A 27,698-nucleotide genomic window follows, 5' to 3' on the forward strand; every position below is an offset into this window, starting at 1 on the left:
CAAAATCACCCAACTGGAATTTAAAATCATGGCATGAAAAACCATCAATCATGTAATTTTTAAACCAAAAAAAAAAAAACCTCATAAAAACTAAGGCCCAAACTTATGTGTTTTGGGGGTGTGTGTGTGTGTGTGTGTATGAAACTTTTTTTACTATTACTGGTATGTAAATTCACAGCCTTGCTTTGCATAAAGCAAGAGACCCAAGAAGATTAAAAGCTGATGAAAGAGTCTATCAGATTCTTTGGGGGGATACAAAAAGAATTTCCTTTCCTTTGTCCACTGAGTTAATTTCTTAGTATAATCTATAAAAATTGATAGTTTATTCCAAAAATGAAAGAAAAAAAGGTAGAGTTTAAAAAATGCTTATAATGATGATGATTTTTTTTTAGAGGTTCTTAAAACAGGAGCCCAAACCTCAATTTTGAGATTGTTTGTGGGACACCCAAGACTGTATATTTTGTATGTATGCCATAATATGTCTTTTTATTCATGTCCTCAAAAAGATACATTTCCTAAAAACGACTAATTGAGCACTGATCTCATCCAAATGAGAAATCCCAGAGTGAGGAGCAATTTGCCATAGTCATATCCTTAACCAGTGACACTGACAACCCCAGAACACGAACGCTCAGGGCTGTTCACACCAGTACACACTCACATAAATGTTTCTGCAACTTGCATTATATGGTGAAGAAACTCTGCCTGCTTTATTTTCTGTGAAGGGAAAGTAAACTTACAAAGATTTAAAGGACAGCATTTCAATTCTAACATTTATTGCCACTAAAATTAGTGTTTTAAGATCTGTGTGACAAGAATTAGCTAGAGAGAAAGGATCTCTCAAAACAAAACAAGGCTTTCATATACATGCACGATGAAGCAAACTACAGAAGCTATCTACAGAAGCAAAAATTACCTGTGTTAATACAATGTTTGAGCATCAGCTGGAATTTAAGATAGGTAAAGTGGCTCATCTAGAATAGCAGACCTACATACTAGGAAAGATTCCTCTTATTCTGAAAAATCTTCCATTTGGTTTACTGAAATTAGCTGTATTAATATAATCACTTAAATAAATTATGATCAAAAGAGTCAGTATTGCACATTGTCTTTACTAAGTTTCTTTTTAGTAGTCCTTCCTGTTATGTGTTTATATGAAAGCTATTTTGAATTTAGAAAGTGTTACCAAGATGTGCTGTTTATTAAATATGTTTTCAGAGCTAAATCTTCAGGAACATTGCACATTTCCCATGTCTTTTTTCTGATTAGTCTTCCTCAGAAGGGAGAAGAAAGAATTCCAAAGGAAGAAGGAAATATCTGTAAGTAATATATTTATGGGCATTCAATGCTGGATGCTTTAACAGGCTTGATTGCTATTGGTAAATCCCTGCAAAAGATGACAGTAGCATCTAATATGGTATCATGCAAATTTAAACAAGGTAACACCGATCATGCTGCTGATTTTGGCAATATGCTGTATTTCATAGCCACTGGTAGACGTCTACAAAACAAAATCACTAAGCTGAAAAAAAATGCCTTATAATTCTTAAGGTAATGAAGTGAATTAATTTTTTCCTGTGAGCCAAGACTATAATGGGCAGGGAACATGAACCATTAGGTTAACATAGAGAAATGCCAACAATGACTTTAAACTCAGCAATTCTTTCTTGAGAACCCAAACACAAAGTAGTGCAGCAATAATATGCTTGATTCTGGACTTAGAAATGAATAACTAATGAAGTACTTCATCTTTTGTAGGAAGTAAAATACAGATTTTCTGTTAGATGTGTGAGTACACTTTCAATGTCTCCAACATCTTCTGTCTGTCTGAGTGACCACAGACAGACACTGAGCTTTGGTCACAAAGTGCAAATTAAACGAAGTACCTTAAGAAGCTAAAAACTAAGACAAACTATGCTGGATACAAAAGAAAATACAAATAATAGAGATCACAATGCTGAAAAGGGAAAAAACTTATTAGTCTATATATCCCTTTATAATTTATAGTAATAATAATTCTTCATTATTATGCAACAGTAATTGATTAAATAAATTGAGGGTGAAAATGACTGATTAAATCATTGTGCTTAATGCATGCCAAGGGAGAAAAGACCTCCCTAGACTGGGGGGGGGGGAGAAATATATAAAAATAGATACTATATCAACAACTGTAAAAGATTCATTCAACATGAAGTCTACAGACATCAAATAGAGGTATTAGTATCAGTAGTGAGCAAGATTAGATATTGACACAAAGTACCCGTATCAATAGAGTCCTGTGCAGTATCTTCAAACATCTAATATATTTGCCTGGAGCTTTTCTAAATCAACTCTGTTTATACTTATGCAGAAAATGTAATCTCGGTTTCAATGAATTTTTAATTTTGTTCAATCTTGCATTTGTTCAACCAAAAACAATTTAAAGAGGACCAAGGCTATCAGCCTCACAGTGAGCAAGTGTAGCTCCTCACTGGGGAGTTCCTGAATCTGCCATAAAAATCAACAGTGCACATCTAATGGTTTTAATTCTAGCTCTGAAAAGTGAATAATCACATCAAAGGGCCTCTTTGGTTTCCAGATTAAACATGTAATGTGACCTGTCATCTGGCCACTTCTCTGCATTTCTACTTTAAATAATCATAAATAAGGAAGTCTTGCTACTCCTTGGAATGACATGGCTGTTTGAACTTCAAAGTCTTAGAAATTGCACACATTCCTTCTTTAGAGTCCTGGTTTATGGCGAAAATTCTCAGCTGAAAGACTCTTTATTGTATTCAAATCTTGTCCCATATGAGTTGCTTTGGTTACTCAGTTTATGAAGAGTCTTAGAAATTGATTTGGGTCCACAGCAAAAAACACCAACCGTTTTCCTGGGAAGGGAGAGGAAGAAAATGGAAAATCAGGTGGAAAATTTGGCAGAACATGACAAGAAGTATGCTTTATGAGCATGTGTAAGGTACTTAAGAAAGTTAATTTCTTGCTATTAAGATAATTTAAAATAATTTTGGCCCATTAAAAATAATTTTTCAATATTTTTCCAAATGTAAATGATCACCTAGAAGATATTTTATTCACCTCATCCTTTTCATACTAGAATTCAGGATAATTCAAAGAATATAACTATGCGCACATATTTACTTATTCAAAGAGTGAACAGTCTGCCTTAGCCTTTTCATTACATGACATTAGTGACACCAAAGACTAAACCCAGAGCAGCAGCTGACAGACGTCCGTCCACATTGGATCTCGTCAATGTTCTCCTACCACTGTTTTACAAACACTTTCCCCTGAAGAGGCTGTGAATTTGCATGAGTCATGATGAACATGAGAAGAGAAAGAGAAGCTATTACCATCTTGAAAGCAAAATTTTAAGTGACTAATTTACATCCACATTGAAATAAAAAGCTTATTAATTTGGATACATGTTCTTTTCCATTTATGCAAGGCAATAATTGTAACAAATGCCAAGCAGGTTTTATTATTTGCTAACATAAAATTCTAGTAGATAAATTATACATGTAGACTAAATAAATAGATTAAATAAATCCCAGAAAATGACAAATATTTTATAATAATCTTCCTCCAAGCTTGTTGATTTGTTGGAATTCTTCCTAGGATATCCAAATGATTAACAATTCATATATCTTAGACAAATTACAGTTATGTCCCCACTGTCTGAAAATAATTGGTGCTGAAAAAAAGATAGTGAATCCATTTAATTTATAACAAATACTGAAAAATGGTTTTATTAAAACATTTCATCTTGAGAAATAAATCAAAGAACTATGAAAATAAAACTTTCCTTGGCAGTTATGATTGAGTAATGAGGACTAGGTTTACCCTCTGGCATTAAAAAACTAGACAAATATATAACAAGTATTTTCAGACACTGGACAATAGGCAGAAGAGAACAGTGATCCCTGAGAAAGAGGAAAAACAAGGTGAGTCGGCAACTGTCTCTGCTTTGCCTGGAGACAAGCCACTGGCTGCTGCACTGACTAGTGGTCTCACAGAGTTGAGGGGACAAAAAATAAAATTTGTGGAGGCCAAAGCAGCTAGAATTTGCAGAGAAAAATACAGTAGGGGAGAGACATCTACAGAAAGAAGGTTTGGAGAGCTAGAGAGCAGTGACCCCAAGTCTTGGGCTGAGTACTGATTTGCTCATGTAAGAAAAAAGTCACATGAATCTCAGTAAGGAACTATCAGGGAGCAATAAGTCAAACAAAGTGCAGAGTTTACACAAGGTTGTGGATAATTCATATTCCCATAAGCCAGAATGATAAGATTTATATATAATCCATGGGCAATGGGTAGTGTTCCAGAAAGGTACCACCTTATTTGCAAAAGGTAGAGTGGATATTGGTAAAATCAGCCTGAGACTGAAGGCTGCTTTAGACCTGTACCAACAAAGCTTAAAAGCAGGTCGTGAAAAAATCAAACAAATCCAAGTAACAAAACAGGCCAGAAACAAATCCAACAATATTGAAAAGAATAAATCAAAATTTCGCATTTTACATTTAAACTTCATAATGTACAGCATTCAATAAAAAATTACCGGGGATGTATAAAGCAAGAAACTATGAACTATAACTAGGAGTCTTATGGGCTGAATTGAATCCATACACTCCCAACCCCACAATTCATAGGTTGAATCTCTAACCCCCAGTACCTGAGAATGTAGTTGTAATTGGAGATAGAACCTTTATCCATGTGATTAAGTTAAAACAAAGCTGTCCAAGCTGACTAGTGTCTTCGTAAGAAGAGGAAATGTGTATATACAAACAGACATGAGAGGCGCACATGCACAGAAAAAAGACCGTATAAAGAGGCAGTAAGAGGGTGGTCATCTGAAAGCTGAGGAGGGAGGTCTCAGGGGAAATCAACCCTGCTGGCATCTTGATCTTAGACTCCCAGCATCCAGAACATGAGAAAATACACTTCTACCGTTTAATCTACTCAGCCTGTGGGATACTGTTATAGAAGTCCCAGCAAACTAACAAAGGAGGAAGATCAGTCAATAGAAAAAGGCCCATAATGACAGAAATGATAGAATTATCAGACATGGTCATTGAAACAATGAGAAACATGCTTCATATGTTCCAAGATAAGCATCCATATGATGAAAAGAGAAAGGTTTTTAAAAGTTTACATAGAAATTCTAATGATTAAATACAATATTTAAAATGAGAAATATACTGTGAGTTAACAGAAGATTAGGTACTGAAGAAGAAAACATAAGTAAATAAATAGGAAGACAGCACTAGAACCTATCAAAATGAAAGTACACAGAAAAAAAAACAACAAAAACAAAATAAAAAATAAAGCCCCAGTGACCTATGGGACAATATCAACTAGTCTAAAATATATGTAATGGTATTCCCAACAATGACAGATGACAGAAGGGAAAAAAACATTTAAGAAATAACTGACAAAATTTTTCCCCAAATTTAATGAAAATAAACACATGCATCCAAGACCCCCACTGAACTCCAAGGACAGTACACACAAAGAAAACCATATAAGGCAACTTATAGTAAGACTCTCAAAGCCAGTGACAAAGAGAAAGACATAAAAGCAACCAGAGGGGAAAAAGACATGTTACAAAAAATTAGCAGAAGATGAAAGATGAACATGTCACAACTATGCCATTCAGAAGGTAATGAAATGATATCTTCAAAGTGCTGAAAAACAAACGGAATCATCATCTATTCTATACCAAGCAAAGTCTTTTTTTAAAAAAATTGAATTTGAAGGTGTTTGCATTTTATTTTTGGTGTACAAAACATATAGCATACATTTATTTAGCATAACCTTGTGGAGTGAGTACACAGGGAGAGGCTGGGGAAGAAGCCTTTTCTCCTCCCTGTCCACATCTGAGGACTGACTCATCAGCTGCTCTGCTGTTTTTATCTCCATATTAGTTGGGTACCACGTTTAACATTTATTAATTTTCTCCTTCAGTGGAGGCAGCAATTCTCCATCTTCTTTCTGTTCCTTAACAATGCCCAGCCCTTCAACAAGCTCCCCTATCACGTACAGCTGAGGGTAACGTGGCCTGGCAATTGGGGTATGTTTTCAATCGCTGTTGAACTTCTTCATCCTCCAATATATCAACTTTCTCATTTTCAACACCAGTACTATTCAGTATTTCCAGAATTTGTTTGCTGAATCCATATTTAGCTTCCTGTTTGTTTCCTTTCATAAAGAGCATCACAGAAGCTTTATCTGTCAGTACTTGGAGACTCTAATTTGGGAACTTTGTGGCAAATTGCATCTAGAGCTTCAGAGGCTTCCAGCTCCTTCACTATGTCAAGTGAAGTCCTGTGAGCTGCCAGTAACATAGAGCTGTGGATAGGTGGGCCATCAGGATAGGTTTTGAGGCCCTGACAAACTTCTTCATCTGAGGAGATATTAAAATTGCTAAACTGAAAATTCTGTTTGTCAAAAATTTCTACCACCTGCTTACCACCTGCTTTGGCCAACTCTGGGGCATATGCACATGTAAATGGTCAATTTTTTTAGAATTCTTGAAAAACAGAAAGGTGGGAACAGAACTAATTTCATGTTTTTCACATATTTCAGGAAGACCTTCAGCTTCCAACTTCACAAATTAAACTTGGGAGTGTTCTTTAGCTGACTGTGCCATCATGTCATTCATTGGATCACACTGTGGAGCCCATGGTACCTGAAAATGGGCCATGAGTGGGCACTTGGCTCTGAGGCACAGCAGTTCCTCCAACTGCTGGGGCTGAGCCAACCTCTACCACCACCACCGCCACTGCCCCCAACCCTCACACAGCCCAGATAGCTTTATATAGCCAAGCAAAATCTACATCAAACAAGAATAACTTTCCAAAGTGAAGGTGGAATACAAACTTTTCAAACAAAAGGTGAGAGAATTCATTGTCAACAAACTCATACTATAAAATATATTAAAGGAAGTTCTTCAGGAAGGAGAAGGAAATCAGATGGAAATTTGAATCTACCCTAAAAGAATAAAAAGGATCAAAATAGTGAATCTGTAAATAAATAGTAAGGTATATTTTGTCTTATTTTTATCTCTTAAAAAATAATTTATGCTTCAAACATTGGCCTTGGCTGGTGTAGCTCAGTGGATTGAGCAGAGGCCTGTGAACCAAAGCATCGCGGGTTTGGGCACATGCCTGGGTTACAGGCCATATCCCCAGTATGCGGTGTGCTAGAGGCAACCACACATTGATGTTTCACTCCCTCTCTTTCTCCCTCCCTTCCCCATCTCTCTAAAATAAATAAATAAAATCTTTAAAAAATAATTTATGCTTAAAACAAAAGCAGTGATAATATATTAGAAAGCTTCTAGTATATTTGGAAATAAGATGAGTAAGAACAAAAGCCAAGGAAATGCAAGGATACTGAAAGTACATGAAGTGGTACCTTCCAGTGGTAATATTTCATTGTGGTTCTGATTTGCATTTCTCTGATTAGTTATGTTGAACATTTTTATGGAACTGTTGGCATGTCTGTATGGGAAATATGTATTTGCAAATGATACCTTGGATAAAGATTTGATCTACAAAATATATAAAGAACTCAAACAACTACACTCCAGGACAACAAACAATCCAATTAAAAAATGAACAATGAACCTGAACAGACATTTCTCCAAGGAAGACATACAGATGGCCCATAGACATATGAAAAAATGCTCAACATCACTAGCCATCAGAGATACTCAAATTAAAACCACAATGAGATATCACCTGACACCTGTCAGAATGACCATCATTAATAAATCAACAAACAAGTGCTGGTAAGGATATGGAGAAAAGAGAACTTTAGAGTACTGTTGGTGGCAATGCAGACTGGTGTAGCCACTGTGGAAAACAGTATGGAATTTCCTCAAAAAGCTAAATATGGAACTGCCTCTTGACCCAGTATTCCACTGCTGGGAATATACCCTAAGAATCCTGAAACACCAATTCAAAAGAACCTATGTACTCCTATGTTGATAGCAGTGCAATTTGCAATAGCCAAGTGCTGGAAACAGCCTAAGTGCCCATGAGTAGATGAGTGAATAAAAAAGGTGTAGTACACTTTACACAATGGAATACTACACAGCAGTAAAAGGACGGAATTCTTACCTTTTGTTGACAGCATGGATGTAACTGGAAACTACTATGCTAAGTGAAATAAGCCAGTTGGTAAAAGACAAATACCATATGAGCTCACTTATAAGAGGAATCTAGTGAACAAAATAAAGTAACAAACAAAACAGAACCACAAGCATGGAAACATGGAAGAGACCGACAGTGATCAGAGAGGAGCGGGGAGGGGGATAACGGTGGAAAGTAGGGGAAGGGACTAGTTGAAGAACATGTAGGAAATGACCCATGCACATGGACAACAGTGTGGGAGCTGACTGTGGGAGCAGGATTAGGATGGGTGGATGAGGGCAAAGAGGAAAAAATTGGGACAACTGTAACAGAATAACAATAAAAAATTAAAAAAATTAAAAATAAAGCAATTTAATTTGTCTTTTCTATTTCTATCCCTATGTATTCTTTATTAATAGTTCATTTTATCGTATCTTTGAATTGCCCTTTAACCTCCCTATACATTCTTCTACCTACTCTCCTCCCCATCAATTATCACATTGTATATTTATGTATAGGAGGTTAACCAAAATAATACATCTGAAATTAACCCATCTGTTTAAATGGTACCTTTTCTACTTAATGAAGCCTTAAAATGAAACTAGACCACCTTCTTATACCACACACAAGAATAAATTCAAAATGGATTAAAGACAAATGTTAGACCCTAAAGCATAACAATTCTAGAATAAAACAAAGCTTCAAATCTTGGTTATTTCTCATAGCAGTATTTAATAGGATATATTTCTCCAGGCAAGGGAAACAAGAGAAAAAATAAACAAATGGGTCTACATCAAACTAAAAAATTTCTGCATAGCAAAGAAAACATCAACAAAATGAAAAGACAGCTCACAGAATGGGAAAACATATTTGCTGATACATCTGGTAAGGAGTTCATATACACAATTTATACAGAACGTACAAAACTCAATACCAAAAAAAGAAAAAAAAACACAGCCCAATTTAAAAAGTAGGCAAAGGAATTGAACAGACACTTTTCCAAAGAGGACATACAGATGGCCAACAGACATATGAAAAGATGCTCCACGTCACTAATCATCAGAGAAACGCAAATTAAAACCATAGTGAGATATCATCTCATACCTGTCAAAATGGCTATGATCAATAAACTAACAAACAATAAATGCTGGCAAGGATGTGGAGAAAGGGGAACACTTCTGCATGGTTGTTGGGAATGCAGATTGGGGTAGCCACTATGGAAAGCAGTATGGATATACCTCAAAAGTTAAAAAAGGATCTGCCTTTCAACCCAGAAATCCCACTTCTGGAAATATACCTGAGGGAACCCAAAACACCAATTGAAAAGAATTTATGCACGCCCATGTTCATAGCAGCGTTATTTACAATTGGTAACATTTGGAAGCAGCCCAAGCATCCATCAACAGATAAGTGATAAAATAACTATGGGACATTTACACAGTAAAATACTACTCAGCTGTAAAAAAAATTTATTTTTTGCCATTTGCAACAGTATGGATGAACCTGGAGAACATTATGCTAAGTGTAATAAGCCAGAGGAAGACAAATACCATATGATTTCACTCATATTTAGAGTATAATGAACAAACTGAACTAACAAGCAAAATAGAGACAGACCCATACATGGAGAGCAGAATGACAGCTAAGGGGAGGGAGAATTTAGGGAGTGGAGGGATTGAGCAAAAACGAAAAAGGATGCATGGACCTGAACAACAGTGTGGTGATTCTTGGGTAGTAGGGGGTGTAAAGGGGGTAAATAGTAATAAAAAATAAACATTCAGAAATAAAACAAAACAAACAAAAATGTCAATTCATTCTTTTTCAAACTATGCTACATAAAAATCCTTTCAAAATAATGCATTTCAGGTGACAGACCAGAGCAAATACAGAAAGTGAAAGTGTTGTACACAATGTGAACAGTAGGTGGTGCACATTTGCCCATCTTAAACCAGCTTGCTGTTTCAGGAAAATGAGAAACCAAATAAAAAGACAAAATCCTTCTCAACCAGGAACAGTATTACAAATGAGAATTCTTAATTAGTAACCAAAGAAACCGACAATTCTAGTCTAATTTCCTGTAAATGATCCTCTACTGTTTTGAGGCTTGATTGGAGAAAGAATGGAGAGAGGGAGAGGGAGAGGGAGAGGGAGAGGGAGAGGGAGAGGGAGAGGGAGAGGGAGAGAGAGAGAGAGAGAGAGAGAGAGAGAGAGAGAGAGAGAGAGAGAGAGAGAGAGAGAGAGAGGAAAGGAAGAAGGAAGAAACCAAAACTTTCAAAGTTTTCAGCAGTGTACTAAAAAAACTAGTATGAGAATGCTTGTCAGAGGTCAGTTAAATGTCACTAACAAGGAATGAATTGTCTGTGGTGCATAGCAAGACCCAGGTGAGTATGACAAGATGATCACATGGAAGGTGGATGATATTGGGAAAAGATGGGAAAGAAGATATCCAAACTGGGTTGACTTTTTTCTTTGTCCTATAGGTCCACTTTAACTGGGGTCCTGCATGTTACAAAGGACCTCCACTTTCTAAATAATGCTTCCCTCTTCAATCCCAAACTACGTTCTCAAGGGAAAGGAATACAGAAATAGTTTCAAACATGAAATCTGAGTTACATGAAAATATATTCCTGTTTAAATTTTGTTTCTGGGGCTCCACACCATGCTTCCCAAATCAAAACCACTGAAGGTAGAGCCAAGGGCCATGAAGAATCAGTGACTCTTTCAAGACATCTTGATCCATGAATTCATGAATTGAGATGAAAAAATCACTTCATCTCAGAAGCTGTCTCATTCATTTACAATCAAATATCATTTTATATTTATCAAATATAGTTTTTAAATTATGAATTAATCAAGTATATACTAATAATTATAATGATAACTCAATCCAGAAGAAAAAATTAACAGTAGCACTTTAGGGTCACAGGAACTTTTAAAAATTAAACCATCAATTTATGTACTTTCTTGTTGGAAAAATGTTTAGGTCAGAAACAAAAATATAATTAGTTGAAATATAAAAATATATTGAACTTTGATGAAATTTTGCAGATTAATCAGGATAGAAATGAAAGTTCAAGTAGAACAAAATAATTGTGTATAATTCCAACAGCTAATGAAAACTTGTTTGTGCATTTATAATATATGGGGTTGATACCAAAAAACTGATGTTTAGATTCCAGTAGATATGTTTAAAATAATTACATTAATTTTAAAATGCCAACATCTGCAACTGTTTAACTTTATGATGAACCTATTTCAATGCCAAATTTAAAATGTGAGAGTGGTATATGGTTTTCAAAATGCTTTTATATTTCTGTAGACTATTGCCTTGCACCATAGTAAGTTTATAGAAGGCAAATGGCTTGTCTGTTCTATGCCCTGAAGTGAATGCTTTCCTTCTTTCAGTAGCAGTCTCTTTAGATAGTAGATACACAGTCCATAATGTTAAATTACTTTAGAATTACCATTTTCAAGAAGAAAAAAGTTTAAAAATATTCCTGACTAGAGAAGACAAACAACTTCAAGTTTCAAAAATTGTATTCATTCTGGTACACCAGAAAAAAAGGTACAAAAACTGATTTTTAGGTGCATGTAATGTTAAAATTATTTGTAGAGCCCCCTTGTTTGCCAATGGGATTTTGAAAACTTTTCTAGTGATCACCTGATACATGCTTCGGGGATGAACAACACTCATTTTTATATGGGTCTATGCAAAATTAAAAGTAGGTAGAAGAGTCTCATTCATAGATAATTTATACACTATTTCTAAGCCAAATTTTAATAACTTGGCATTATACACCAGTAAAGTAGTCTCTGACTTGCTTCCTCCTTTAATAGTGATAATTGAGTGTTTAAGTGGCTTTCTAATTTGTAAACCCATTACTAATTCATCTTTAAAAACTTCACATAATAACTTGGTAATATTTCAGTTTGATCATTAACCACATGTCAAATTTTCTGAAGAATGGTACTTACCCTCTGTTAAATTTTGCTATTTCATCAAACACAAGCTTCCACTGAGGACGTCCGATATAAAGTCTTGAATTCAGTGCTTGATATTTTTCTCCAATTATTTTCTGCCACAAAGAAAGCATTATATTTTATATGATACGGAGTTGGCAAATTCCCCATTTCTCTAACATCATTTTTGCTGCTGCTGTGGCTTCCTACCAAATTGCTATGATATAAAGAATATAAGTATCAAATGGCAACCTATTAAGTATAATCAGAACATCATTTCCTTCCTCTTTTCCTTTAAAATCCATTCTCTTCTTAAATGCCATTATTACAAATGGCTGATTTGCTTCATTTTTAAACAACTGCAATGTTGAAGAATGCAGTCTAATTACCTACTCTCAAAAAGGCCTCAGTACATAAACTTCACTGCATTGTTTTTGCATTGTAAATACAGCTGTCATATTTGACAGATTATATGGGTAAGTTACTACAAATTGTAATCATAAATTTGGGGAAATGACCTCAGACAAGAAAGCCTAAGACAGAAGAGCTCCAAATCTTGGCTCTATAAACAAATAACTCCAAAGAACTGTCGTTTGTAAGGAACAGAATATGAGACCTGGAGGTAGAGTGAAGTGAGAAAAGAGAAAGTGTCTGAGTTTCAGGCCCACACACTGAGAACCAAATGCAATCTATGCTCTGAACCTTAATTACATCAATACCATGAGGAACAATGACACTGACTTGCTTCATTAGAGTAGTAAAATAAAATATATTTATATTCCAAGGGAAGAATTCTGACGAGGAAAAATAGGGTTAGATTAGTTTTAAAGTAACTGACAAGCACTCATATCTTGTATTCAAAGTTATTACAGAAAATGATGATAGAAACTATCATAAAATAAAACTTGTGAATACATTCATGCTGAGCTTCATATACTTATGTAGCTCTTCCATATTGTCTAAAATATCAGTTTCTTCATCTATAATTTGGGAATAGGAATATCCTCTACCTCATCAATCTGTTGGAATTACATGCTTATGTATATGATTGCTTAGCACAGTGTCTAGCATAGTGAATTACTAATGCATGATAGCTGTTACTATTTTTTTGTTTCCCTTGGAGATAAATAAGGTTTATTATGGATGACCTTAATTTTTCTTTCATATAAAACCTCCTCTCAGTGTTCATAGTCACAAGACTGTTTACTTATGGTCTGATCTCTCTAGGTAAAGAACTTGAGACAACAATGAAGAGGACAGAGATGAGTTCAAAAGTCTGCTCCAGCTGCCCGTGAGAAGGACAAAAAAAAAGGCAAAATATGGTCAACTTCAAGGACAAGCCCTGAGTTTTCTGGACACATTCCAAGAGGCCTTCCTGTGGGAAACCTCTTCAAACCACCTGCAGAAATTTTCTTCCAGCACAGCCCTTACAGTAAATTTCCTACTATCAAGAGGCTTGTCTAAATTATAGTAACATCCATCCACATACCTGTATCCCATCTGTTTGACTGAGGTACAGCTGGATGTTGACATAGTCTGGTCTGTTCTCTTGCCAAAACTGAGAGGACATAAAAGTAAACAGACATTAAAGTTATTTCTGTATACTCAGACTTCCTCCTATTCTAACACACATGATTCTAGAATTTGTTAAGATGTATGTTGCCTAATCACAGTCAATATCTACAAGCAAATATGTATATACATATTTTATATATGTATGTAAGTATGTATAGTGTGAAAGTAATGATTTTTAAAAAAATTATGTATTAGGATTCAAGTAGATATTTTAAAAATGCAAAAGAAGTCATTTTGCAGACAGGGAGTGATCAGTGTTTCATCGCCCTCTGGCACCATTTGCCATGAAGAGGGCACTTGGGAAGTAACTGAGAGACTCTGTCTATTGTCATGACTGCCTGAGCCAGAGATTTCTAGCAAGTTACTCAACTTCTCTTGGCTCCGGTTTCTTCACCAAGACAATGATATGGTTGAAGGATATTATCTCAAGGGTCTCTTCCAGATCTAAAATTGTACATTTTCTGACACGTGGCAACTCTGAATATTAAAATCCTCATGAAATATATATTACCTTAAAAGCAGTGAGATGATTATCAGTACCCATAATATTCTTAAAATATCATCACTAATCATATCCCATCTAATAGATGCCTCAGGTTATATCCAAATACTAAATTAATTTTAAGGCCCTTCCTGAACTGAATTGGGATTCACAAATTTTAATTGGGAAGAACTGAGGGATTTCTAGGTCCAGCAATGGGTGACATCTCATGGAATACACAATCTGTGTTGATTCTTGTTTTAAAAGCCTCCCAGGATGCTGTTCTGTGACTCCTATCTTGATAACTGATGTTTGGTGCCTGCAGTCCCCAGAAAAAACTATACAAATTTAAATAATGTTCTTAATGATTTCAATGTCTCCATTTCAACTTCTCTTTCATAGAAGATAAGTAATGAAACATACTAAAGGAACAATTTTCTTCCAGTTCAGGCAGCAAATACATGAATCACCAGTCTTGCAAATAGATAGGACTATAGTGTCGTGTACGAAGATTATGTGTTTCATTTTTATTTCTCCTGCCTGTCACTCTTTCTTGTTTTCCTCACAAATAAAAAATAACAGAATGTAACTCTTGAAAGGAATTTTACAGATCACTTATAGAAATTATAGCAATCATTTATTATATACTTTCAATATGACAGATTCTTTATTTTTTTAAGATTTTATTTATTTATTTTTAGAGAGGGGAAGGGAAGAAGACAGAGAGAGAGAGAAACATCAACGTGTAGTTGCCTCTTGTACAGGGACTTGGTCCACAACCCAGGCATGTGCCCTGACCTGGAATGGAACTCGAGACTCTTTGATTCACAGGCTGACACTCAATCTACTGAACCATGCCAGCCAGGGCTTAATATGATAGATCCTTTAGATATGTTAAAGATAAATCTCACATCAGGCTTTAAGTGCTGTTATCTTCATTTACAAATTGGAAGTGGAAATAAGGTTTATAAAGGTTAAGTGATTTATCCAAGGTCTTAGAGTCAGTATGTGGTAGAGACTCCAAATGCCTGATGTAGACCTGGTTCCTCTTTTTGATTTTCTCAATGTGATTTATAAAGGTTAAGTGACTTGAAGCAAGTCATGTAGTTAGTTATTAGCAGAGCTGGTACCAGATCGTCACCTGACATCTGCACTGCACTCTTTTCTTAACTCACCAGATTGGACAATCTGGCCAAGAAAGACCACTCAGGGTGCAACTTCTGTAATCATTTCAGAAAGTATGACATGGAGACTGAGTGGCTAGGGCAGCTAGAAAGTTATGTTCTAGGCATTCTGCAATGATGTGAAAGAACTCACTTTTGGAAGATTAAAAGATGTATATTTTCTTACTTTTAGGATAAAATATCTAAGTTTTTAGTTAAAAATAATCTTTCAAATAACTGAGAACAAAAACTTTAAATATTGATATTGTAATTATATTTAGTAATTAATGACATAAGGAAAATACAGAATGCTATCCAATATATCTTAAAGGTATGTGAATTAGCAATTCATCTCAGAAAGTGTGGACTAGTTTATTCAAAATACTAAATTTTTAATTTTTCAATTACAGTTGACATTCAATATTATTTTATATACATTTCAGGTGTACAGCCTGATGATTAGACACTAACTTAAAAATATATGCATACCCATGTTAATTTCAACATTATTTACACTAGCCAAGATATTGAAGCAACCTAAGTACTCATAGGTAGACAACTGGATAAAAAAGATGTGATAGACATATGCAATGGGAATATTAATTAGCCATAAAAATGAAATCTTACTATTTGTGACAACATTTATAAATCTAGAGGGTATTATGTTAAGTGAAATAAATAAGACAAAGAAAGACAAATGCCATACGATTTCATTTATGTGTGGAATCTAAAGAACAAAATAGATGAACAAAACAAACAGACTCACAAATTCAGAGATCAGACTAATGGAATAAATTTCTCTCATATTCTTTGATATAAATGTAAACTGTTTTAGTCTCTTCTGGGAGAGTTTTATCAGTATAACTTAAAAATTTAAGTTTAGTCACAACCTCCAACACAGAAAGTCTAGTCTCTGGCATCAGTGCAGAAAAAAATTCTCACAAATTAGAGAATGGTGATTTTGCACTTCCTGACAATATTTTTCTCCCTTAGCTTCAAAGACAGAACTCCCTTTCTGTTTTGCTACTATCTCACTCATCACTCTCACCAGTCTCTTTTGTTAGCTATTACTCATCTTTCACTCTTCTAGAAACTGCAGTATTCCAGGACTTGGCATTTTCACACACCAAGTATCCAGGGCTTGGCATTTTCATCTTTCCCAAGATGATCTATAGTTAGATCAGTCTTGTTCACATCCTTTCAGTAGCCACTTATTCCTCTCTTTATTTTCCCTCCTGATTCAGCAGGTCCCTGGAGGGTCCCAGGAAACTATTTTTTTATTGTGGTAAAAAATACATAAAATAAACTTACCATTTTAACCATGTTTAAGTATACAGTTCAGTAGCATTGAATACATTCATATGAATGGGCAACCATTAACACCATCCATCTCCAGAACTTTTTATCTTCTCAAACTGAAACTCTGTATCCATTAACCAGTAAGTCCCAATTTTCTCTCCCTCTCAGACCTGGGCAACCAGCCTTCTATGAAATTGACTGCTCTAGGTATCTCATTATTAAGTAGAATTAGGTAATAATTGTCTATCCATGTCTAAACTAATTCACTCAGCATGTTTTCAAGGTTCACCCATGTTATAACATACCACAGAATTTCATCCTTTTAAGGCTGAATAATATTCCACTGTATGTATATGCTGCATTTTCTTTACCCATTCATCCATCCATAGACATCTGCATTGTTTCCATCTTTTGGGTATTGTGAAAAATGCTGCTATGACCATTGGAGTACAAACATCTGTTCAAGACGCTGCTTTCAATTATTATGGGTGCATTTCCAGAACTCATCTCTTTTGCATAAAATCCAAAGGCCTTATGTAATCTGCCCTCCCCCCACCTGCCAAAACACACACACACACACACACACACACACACCCTCTGATTGTTTGTCCCACAATCCCCTTGCTTACTCTGATTTGCCCAACAGCTCTCTTTCATCTTCCTCCAATCTAGTACTATTGCATCAGAGCACTTGCCTATAAAGTCAGGTCTGTCTGCCTTACAAATTTCCCCCCAAGATATCTGCCTTGTTCACTTTACTGGGGTCTCTGCTCAGATACCACTTTTGGTGGGCATTTCCGATTACACAATATACATTAGTATGTCCTCCATCACTTACTATTTGCTGCTTCACCCCACTTTCTATTTCTTCTTTGTTCTAATCAGAACCAGATATCCCATTTATTCATTGGTTTATTGTCTACCTTCTCTACTTAGAATGTAAATTACATGAAATCAGAAACTTGCTTTTATTTTGATCTCCAATTTAGCTCTATGTCCTAGAACAATTTCTAATTTATATAAGGCAGTTAGTAAATATTTGGTGAGTGATAGAATGACTGACTGAGTAAATATCTGAACAAAATGGCATATATGATATTCACTGTAGTACTCTGTAATAAAAATGTAATTATCCATCATGAGGGAATGGTTCAATAAATTAGATACATTCATACTATGAAATACTGTATAGCAGTAAAAAGAATGACGTACCTCTGTATGTACCACTACCAACAATGTTCAAGACATAGTCAGAAGATGAAGAAAGCAACTTTCAGAACAATACAAGCAGTATGCTAGAATCTATAGAACACTCATGGTCACCTCTTGTTACATAGATTAGGTTGGGAAAGTAGTAAGGGAAGATTTTGCTTTATCTCAATTATTTTAAAAATTTACATCAAAGATGCAAAAAAAGATGTGTATTACTTGTACAACTTAAAAAATATATAGACATATTAATAGAGAAATAAATGGTTACAAGTAGGACAGATGAAGAATGCCTGCTTTCATCTTTGTAAGAAATAAAACAGAATTTGGGCTTTTTGAAATTCTGCACAGTATGCCAAAGGTCTTATGATGGTCCATTTGGAATATTAAAGGTGGAGATAAGAGGGAAGAGCTATTAGAACAAAAGATAGAAAGTGTAGTATCAATTGTCTGCTGATGTTTCTCTTCATCTGCCTCCCCTCACCACCCCATATGCATACATTTGCAAACATCATATATGTGTATATGTGAACATCATTAGAAAATGAATGCATTCCTATGTTAAAATATTCTATGTTAGAACACATAAATCAGCATTTCTATGTTAAAACACATAATCACAGATAATCACAGATACATAAAATCACAGACATCAATATTTAAAAATATGTGTACCAATTAACAACTGTTATCTCTGCTTTTTGAAATTTAAAGGATCTTTCCTCCTTACTATTTATCTGCATACTTTTGGATTAGTTTTTCTATAGAAAACCTTTATTACTTTAGTAATTTGAAAAACAATAATTGTTCTTAAATTTACAAACTATAAAGTTGAAAACAAACCTAATTTTACCTTATTATGCAATACACAGAGTAAGTCGGCAAACCAACGGAAGGATTGGATGTCTCTGCACACCCAGATAAAATACAGTCTTCTAAGCTTATATGGTTTCCAGTCATCCCTTTAAAATTAAAATAACACAATAGTGATTAGGATGGTAGAAAATGTTAAGAGTTCCTGTATCTTTGAAAATTTGCTTCTCATGACTAAGGAACCAACAGAAAAACCTGTCATTTACATTCAAGCATCTGACATAACCCTTACTATAACTCCCAAATGAATTTAAAACATAATGCTCTCCATGAATTCAGTGTTCATGCTTGTGAATATTATATGCATATCACTCATTTCCAGTTGAAAGCAATAAACTGAAGTCCTGGATAAGAATAATCCGAGCCCTGCCTCTCAGAAAAGAGTCCACTCCTTTCAGCGAATTCTGCCCCTCGGCAGGGATCCAGTCATCATCATTCTCACCCTGGCTTCCAGGCAAAGCAAGCCAAGATCCTTCCAGAAATTGGTTGTTTATCCCCTTCTTAACATCATTAAAGAAGGGGATTTCACAACCACCTACTATGTAATATATTCCAGTAAATCATGATTCCAAGTAGGATTCCTATTTATAATTAGGAAGTAAGCTTGATGTTAAGAAAATATTCTTTCCTTTTCTGAACTTCAATTTGGGTGCCCAAATAACTTGCAATATGTTCTCCAGAAACATAATTTCTGGCATGCAATATGATTATTTTTCTAAGAATGTACAAAAAGTCCCAAATTTATATCAAGTATCTCTGAAACTGAAATAAAATATCATTCAAACACATCCCTTCAGACTATGATTTCTTTTTTTGGTTTTCCATAAAATAGCCTTTTAATCCAAATTGTATCTTGAAGAGCAAATGTAATAGATTAGAGAAAAATTTCCTACTGTCATTTTGTTTGTGTTTTCATGACAATTAATGTTAATAAATTAATTTTTCCTTATACTCCTAGGACAAAAATAACTGAAGAAGTATTTCCTGGTTAAGCAGTCTTACCTCTGAAATTTCTATTCTTCTGTTTGTTACAAATTTGCTGAGTAAGAGAACAAGGAGTAAAGGGCTCATTTGTCATCTCCTCAGAAAAGCTCCTCCTGACGTACTTTACCTTTATCCACTTTACTGCCCTGTACCTTTATTTCTATAGCCCATGAGTACCTCTTCTCATCATAGTTTGAATATTTTCTGAAGTGATGTTACTTATGAATTTTTCACTGATTTACTTTTACCTCCCCCATTTGAATGTAAGGTTTTAGGGAGGGGGCTCAGTTTCATTCACTGTTGGATTAGCAGCATTTACCTATAAGATAGATCAACACAGTTGCTCAAAAATATTTGCTGACTGATGGATAAGTAGTGCAGTTAACATTGATGAGGAAGCAGAGAAATGAAGGCTGGTGAATAACCTTAACAGAGGACAAAGAAGGAGGAGTGTGTAAGTGTGATGCTGACATGTCTTACAGAGCATGCTGAAAGCCAAAAGCCATGTACTGAGAACCACTGAATCATTCCCTTCAATCAGGAAATGAAGTTCCTTCAATAGCAAGTAGAGGGATTTTAGAAGGAATTATTTTATACTAAAAAGGACATGTCCAAAATATTGGCAGTTCTTTATTTGGACTAACAAAATGGATCAAAATGACATACAGCAGGGTGTTGAGTATTGACGCAAATGGTGTTACTCCAATGCCTCCGGCCACACAGAGGCTAACTTCGTAGTTCAGTGATTCCTCAAATGGACTTCCAAACGGACCATCAACATACAGCCTGTGGGGAGGGAGACAAAGGTGGAAAAGATGGCAATAAATTAGAGTGATTTTCTATAACATGCAGCAGACATACTGAATCCAATTACCAGGTTTTGTGATGGTTCAGGTTTTACTTTACTGTTTCTCATAGTGGCAAGGCTAAAAAAATGAGAAAATGTTGTTTATGAACTGTCAATATTAAAATAATAAATACATCTGTTTCTAAACATGCCTTTTTAAGGGAAACATTAATTAAACATATAAGAAAGTGCATATAGGGCCGTGACAGCTATCAAGTTAAAGCTCTGATAATATTATATTACTATATTTGACTAAATTAAAATACCAACTGCTTTATTGTGTCTATATTCAATAACTAATATTATCTTTAATGGCAAAATCAGTAGCAGAAATAGTTACCAAAACATTTATTATGTGAACAGAAAAGTACTAGAAAGAAAGAAAAGTTTCTCCTCTTGCCCCAGTTAGCTTTTATTAGTATAGAAACAAATGAAGCACAATCTAAAGGAACCTGAATTACTCTACTTGTGATTATATATTCTTTTTGTGTTTTTATATTCAACTGTGTATGTATGAGTGTGTGTGAGTGAATTCCTCTTAACTGCAAAACTACTTGCCAATTGTTCACTCAATACGCATCTTCCCACTCTTTTCTAGTGACAAAACATTCCATTTTGGGAGGCAAAGTACCCAGAAAAACACTACATTTCCCAATCTCGGGAAATAGTTAACATTTCCCAAGGTTAACTATTTTGGCCACGTGACTCTGTTTTGGTTAAAGTGGTATACTTGTAAGTACAATTGGAAAAACTGGAAGGCTCATTGAAAGAAGCTGTCTCAGTTGGAAGTTGCATCTCTTTATGCCTCTCCCTTTCTTTCCTTTGTGCTGGCGCTTAAAATGTTGACTTGATGTTCTAAATACTTATCTTTTATGATTATTAATTACCATAGTTAATAATTACCATAGCCTCTAGGCTATCTACATTTAGATACTTTTATGTTAAAAAAATAAATGTATGCATATAAGGTATTGGAATTTTAAAGCTTTTTTCTATTGTAAAAAACATAACTTTGCCACCCTGGTCTGTGTGGCTCAGTTGCTTGGAGTGCTGTCCTATAAACCAAAAGGTTACAGGTTAAATTCCCAGTCAGGGCACATGCCTAGGTTGTAGGTTTGGTCCCGGTTGGGGCATGTATGAGAGGCAACTGATCAATGTTTCCCTCTCATCAATGTTTCTCTCCCTCTCTAAAATCAATAAGCATATTCTCAGTTGAGGATTAAAAAAAAGTTTGCTAAAAAATAGTAACAGTTTTAAAAAGTACATTTATGTTGTCAGTCTTATGATATACATGTCTTTTATTGTCTAGAGTGATTGCAACAGATTACTTAAGATTAGGCATCCATGAGCTTACCAGTTAAGTGTTTGGTAAATGACTGCTACATGAATTAATGAATAGATAGTCTTTTGATCTCTGAGGTCTATGGCATGTAGCTTGTGTTATATACTATTAATCATTGCTAAAATCTGGTTTCCTTTCCTCCTGGGCACACAGAAAACTACACTTCCTGAACTTTTTTTAAGTTATATTGAACCTTATGTCTAATTCTGACCAGTGGGCTGTGAGTGGCAGCAATATCTGTTACTACTGTAATGAGGCAAGGAAAACTCTTTTCCTCCCATGGGAACTAAAGCCTTGAGTTGAACCAGAAGACAAAGCCAACTAAATCCTTGACTTAGCACTTGAAGGAAGCTTCCTAGAGGGTGACTAGACTCACAGAAAACACTTCATGAACAATGAATGTGTTTTGGCACTGGCTGGAGTAGCTCAGTGGATTGAGCATGGGCTGCGAACCAAAGTGTTGCAGGTTCGATTCCCAGTCAGGATACATTCCTGGGTTGCAGGCCACGACCCCCAGCAACTGCACATTGATGTTTCTCTCTCTTTATCTCCCTCTCTTCCCTCTCTAAAAATAAATAAATAAAATCTTTAAAATAAAAGAAATGAATGTGTTTCATCACATTTTCAGGGATATTTCAAGGTTAACTAGTTACTGCAGCAAAGCTCAGACACTCACGAATACTACATGTTCAGTACCTTCTGAAGTCCTGGAAACTTACAAGACTAATGCTTTAAAAAATACCATATCTATTTAAAAAGCTACTTTCTGCACCTCAAGAAAAAATAATCAAAGTTTAGATGCTTAAGGTAGTGTTCTAAACATAGAAATTCAGAAAAAACTGAGAGATCACATACTCACAATACGCTTGATTCTTATTACATCTATTCCATCTCATACTTTAAAGCTTATTTACTCAATGAACAAAAAATATATTTAAAAGTTAATGATATAATATATTGGATTCTTGATAGAAATCTCAAAATATCAGTGGCTCAAAAACAACAGATATAAATAGATTTACCACTTTTCACTATATAAGCAAATTTGGAACCTAAACATTCAACAACAACATCAGGATTAAAAATAAATACTTCCAATTTCAAAAATAAGATTATTGTAAATCTCTACAACTATTTTGAATCCATTAGACTTAGTGCAATCTGCTCTTAATTAGTCACTCATTTCTTCATTCAACAAATGGTTTTCTGTACTTGCAATGTACCTGATACTGTTCAAAGTGTCTGGGATATAGAAGTGAACAAGATAGAAAAAAGAGTCCCTGATCTCATGGATTTTTTATTTTAATGGGAAAGGGACTAACCCATAAATAAAGATATAAAAGGATATATGATATAATGCCACATAGTGATTTTTTTTGAAATAGATAAAACAATTATTGAAGCTGGGTGATTTGGTACATAAAAACTCACTATCCTATTCTGTTTACTTTTCAATATGCTTGAAATTTTGCATAGGCTGTTTAAAGGGATTGTCAGAGGAGGCCTCTCTGTGTATGTGCCATTGAACTGAGATCTAAATCAAGTGAAGGAGCTACGTATGAAAACATCTCGAAAAAGAATCATTCCAGGAAGATGTAAAAGCATCTAAGAAAGGTAACAGGAAGTACAAACACACAAAACATTCTTGGCTTAAGTATATACGTACACAAGCTAAACCCTTCTCAGGAACTTTCAACTCATTTTCTCTGTTCAATGTCTTGTAACTGTTTATGAATTTTTCTTCGTAAGGCCTCATGCTCTTTGGACCATTGCATGCAGGTTCCTCTTCATTAACAAATATTTTAGCACCTATCCTGCATAAGGCACTCTTCAGGTGCTGGAGATAAGAGGATTGGACAAAGACAAAAGTCCCTGTCCTTGTAGAGGACTTCTTTTCTAACACGTCCTCCATTTGTATATACCTATCAAGTATCTTCTATATGCAAAGTTCTGGAGATAGAAAAGTACAACTCCTGTCCTCAGCAATTTTGGTGCTGCTCACTTCTCTACTCATGCCTGTTTCCAAAAAGGAAACACTGATACAATGACATTGTAGTTGACTAGCAAAGGATAAGAAAGAAGTCATTCATCAATTACCTTTCCTACTTGTCTGTTTTCCAGCCTGCATGCCCACACACACATCCTTCTGGTACCCCTCCATCTACTCTTCGGAGTTTCAGAATAACTTTGGGCAAGAAGACAAGAACTCAGGATTCTAGTCATTTACTGGGGTTAGAATTATTAGCATGTTACTTGTCCTCTATAAATCTGATTTCCTACATATCTAAAAGGAACAATACAATATAACACAGAAAAAGGTTGCTAAGAATTGTAGAGGGCACAATGAGAGAAATGTTTGTTTCTTACTGGCATCCATGAGCACCTACAGTCCACTGTTGGGCCATTGGAGAGGTCCAGCATTAAGATAAGACATGGGCTAATTTCAGTATGACATGAAAAATATAGATGAGAATGAGATATAATGAACCTTAGAGAATCAGCTGTTTTTTCATTGGAAATGCTTTTTTGTGCAATGTGAAATAAAATTCTAATTTTTTGAAAGAAGGGATAAAAAATGAAACTACTGATGATTGATTATTTGGCAACACCTGAGTTTTTGAGGGAAGCAGAAAGAGGAACTACTTAAATCATTTTTTACATATTTAACCTGATTAATGTGCAGAGTCCATTGCCTTTAATTTATGAGCAGTGATTTTTCTTCCTATCTTAATATCTTGTCTTTAAAAGAATGGTCTACCACTACTATCGTTATAGCTGAGACAAGACCACAGAAAGTAAAGGCAACTACTCAAAGTCTTGCAGCAACATAGTGGAGGTGAGATTAACCTGACTTATTTTTAAAGTTTCGTTAACGACTAATGAAAAGTTAGCGTGTGTGTGTGTGTGTGTGTGTGTGTGTGTGTGTGTGTGTGTGTTTTGGTACACAAATGTCTTTTATTGTATTCTTTCATTAATATCTATCCCCCTTATACCCTCTTCTACCTCTACCCACCCCCTTCCTCCTGCTATCACCTCACTGTTGTCACTGTCCATGAGCTCTTTTTCTATTTTGCTTGATCTCTTCACCCCCAACTCCCCCCGCCCAGGGCTCTCAGCCTGCTCTCTATGAGTCAGTTTGTTCATTAGATTCCACATATGAGTGAAAACATACGGTACTTGTCTTTCTCTGAATGGCTTATTTCACTTAGTATAATGTTCTCCAGGTATATCCATGCTGTTGTAAAGGGTAAAATTTTCTTCTTTTTTATAGCCACACACAGAAGAATAAACTCAAGCCCTGGCTGGCGTAGCTCAGTGGACTGAGCGCGGGCTGGGAACCAAAGTGTCCCAGGTTCGATTCCCAGCCAGGGTACATGCCTGGGTTGCAGGCCATAACCCCCAGCAACCGCACATTGATGTTTCTCTCTCTCTCTCTCTCTCTCTCTCTCTCTCTCTCTCTCTCTCTCTCTCCATCCCTTCCCTCTCTAAAATAAATAAATAAAATCTTTAAAAAAAAAAGAAGAATAAACTCAAAATGGATCAAAGACTTAAATGTTAGACTTGAAACCATAAAAATCCTACAAGAAAACATAGGCAGTAATATCTCGGACATTCCTCGTAGCAAGATTTTTTTTTTAATATATCTTCTCAAGCAAGGGAAACAAAAGAAAACAATAAGCAAATGGGACTTCATCAAACTAAAATGTTTTACAAAGCAAAGGAAACCATCAACAAAATGAAAAGACAACCTACAGAATGGGAGAACATGTTCACTGATACATCTGGTAAGGGGTTACTATCCAAACTTATAAAGAACTTACAAAACTCAACACCAAAAAAATCAAACAACCCAAAATGGGCAAAGGACCTGAATAAACACTTCTCCAAAGAGGATGTACAGATGGCCAATAGACATATGAAAATATGCTCAACATCACTAATCATTAGAGAAATGCAAATTAAAACCACAATGTGATATCTCCTCACACCTGTCAGAAGGCTATCATCAATAATTAACACACAACAACTGCTAACTAGGATGTGGAGAAAGGGGAATCTTGTGCACTGTTGGTGGGAATGCAGACTGGTGCAGCCACTGTGGAAAGCAGTGTGGAGATACCTCAAAACATTAAAAATGGAACTGCCTTATGACACGGCAATTCCACTTCTGGGAATTTATATGAAGAAATCCAAAAACACTAATTCAAAAGAATATGTATACTCCTAGGTTCACTGCAGTGTTATTTACAATAGCCAAGATATGGAAGCAGCCCAAATGTCCATCAGTAGATGAGTGGGTAAAACAGGTATAGGACAGTTACACAATGGAACACTGGTCGGCCGTTAACAAAAAAATTTTTAATGAAGATTGTGGAACTAAGAAAATTCAAAGAAAAGGAGGAATCCTATTCCCTGGCCTGTTCAGAAATATATACATTTATAGGTGAGATCACATGGCATTTGTCTTTCACTGCCTGGCTTATTTCACCTAGCATGTGATCTCATCTATAAGTGGAACCTAATCAACAAAACAAAGAAGGAAGTACAATATAACCAGAGACACTGAAATAAAGAACAAATTGACAGCAACCAGAGGGGAAGGGGAAGAGAGATTATGGGGAAAAAAAGGGTAGGGTTGTCAAGGAACACGTATAAAGGATCCATGGACAAAGCCAAAGAGGGGGTAGGATTGAGGGTGGGAAGTGGGGGTAGTTGGGGCAGGGGAAAGTGGTAGTGGGAAAATAGAGACAACTGTACTTGAACATCAATAACAAAAATAAAAATAATTTAAAAAGAAATATATAAACATATTTTGAAATGTTTTTCCTTTGAAAGTAGAATCCATTAAATGTTAGTAGATTTAATGAGTAACATTGATCAGGTGATACAACAGTTATATTCAGATCTTTTCTCAGTGGAGAAATTTATCGGCTACAAAATAATTCCACTATACTAAGAGATAAAATTACAACGAACACTTCCTGAAATCTTATTTCCCAACACTTCCGGTCACATCCCCCAAACACACTGGTATCATAATAAATTAAAGTAGAACTTATGTAGACAATCTGAGATGAGAACTAGTCAGAATTCATAAATTTTTAAAAGAAAAACATTTTAATTAAAAAATAGGTATTATTTTATTAGTATTTCCTAAAAGGGATTTCAAAGAACAATAATATGAGGGGGAGAAAGAGTATTTTGTGGTCAAGTAAATTTGGAAAATGTGTTACAAAAAGGTTTATTTTATTCATTTGTTTTTGAAAAATATCTTTAATTCAAAACTCTAAGTCTTTAACATGCCGGCGTGCTTTAATAATCTCCAAGCAGGGGATACATTTTGTAAATATATTTCATCACAAATTTCTTTTCTCCACAAAATGTCTGTTAAGGTTGTAGAGAATAGAGAACAATTTAGGAAATGGAGACCTAGAATCAAGAAAAAGAAAAGGTATTCTTCTTTAACGGACTATTTCTTTTGTGAGGTTTCACAAAGGATCACTTCAGCTACAGCAGACATTGCAAAAATTATTTTAAAGATTAAATAAATGGAGGGAATTAACCTATAACAACAGAAGGTTTACTATGAGTAAGGCCCACTACTGCCTGCTGAAGCAAAAAAGAAGAAAAAAAAAGAGATGAATAATTGCGATGTTTGTACTCAAGTAGGTTATAAAGATGAAAGTTGTTTAGTCTATTTTCAAGATCCATCTATATTGTCACAAGTCTTGAGAAAGTCATGCTAAGTGAAATAACTCAGAAAAGGTAAAAAACCATATGATTTCACTCATAAGTAGGATATAAAACTGAAAGCCACAAATGAACAAACAAG

At 35.1% G+C, this 27,698-nt stretch overlaps 1 protein-coding gene and 1 pseudogene across 3 annotated transcripts in view; both read right to left on the reverse strand.

Moving 5' to 3' along the window:
- Positions 1–607: 607 nt before the first annotated feature.
- The window catches only part of NOX4 (NADPH oxidase 4), a 170,484-nt gene continuing 143,393 nt past the window's right edge, over positions 608–27,698 (reverse strand). For 2 of the 3 annotated variants that reach the window (XM_045818285.1, XM_045818287.1), the window contains 5 exons: positions 20,343–20,462; positions 18,673–18,781; positions 13,582–13,650; positions 12,108–12,208; positions 609–2,870 (listed from right to left, as the gene is read on the reverse strand). In XM_045818285.1, coding sequence (XP_045674241.1) covers positions 2,750–2,870; positions 12,108–12,208; positions 13,582–13,650; positions 18,673–18,781; positions 20,343–20,462 — 520 coding nt within the window. In that variant the 3' untranslated portion in view covers positions 609–2,749. Of the gene's footprint in view, positions 2,871–12,107; positions 12,209–13,581; positions 13,651–18,672; positions 18,782–20,342; positions 20,463–27,698 lie in introns of all 3 variants that reach the window. The other variant, XM_045818286.1, reaches the window with a different exon arrangement.
- LOC123805304 lies at positions 5,935–10,074 on the reverse strand (annotated as a pseudogene).

Source organism: Phyllostomus hastatus, unplaced genomic scaffold (genome assembly GCF_019186645.2).
Source record: "Phyllostomus hastatus isolate PE091 unplaced genomic scaffold, TTU_PhHast_1.1 phas_scaffold_317, whole genome shotgun sequence".
NCBI classification, from domain to species: domain Eukaryota; kingdom Metazoa; phylum Chordata; class Mammalia; order Chiroptera; family Phyllostomidae; genus Phyllostomus; species Phyllostomus hastatus.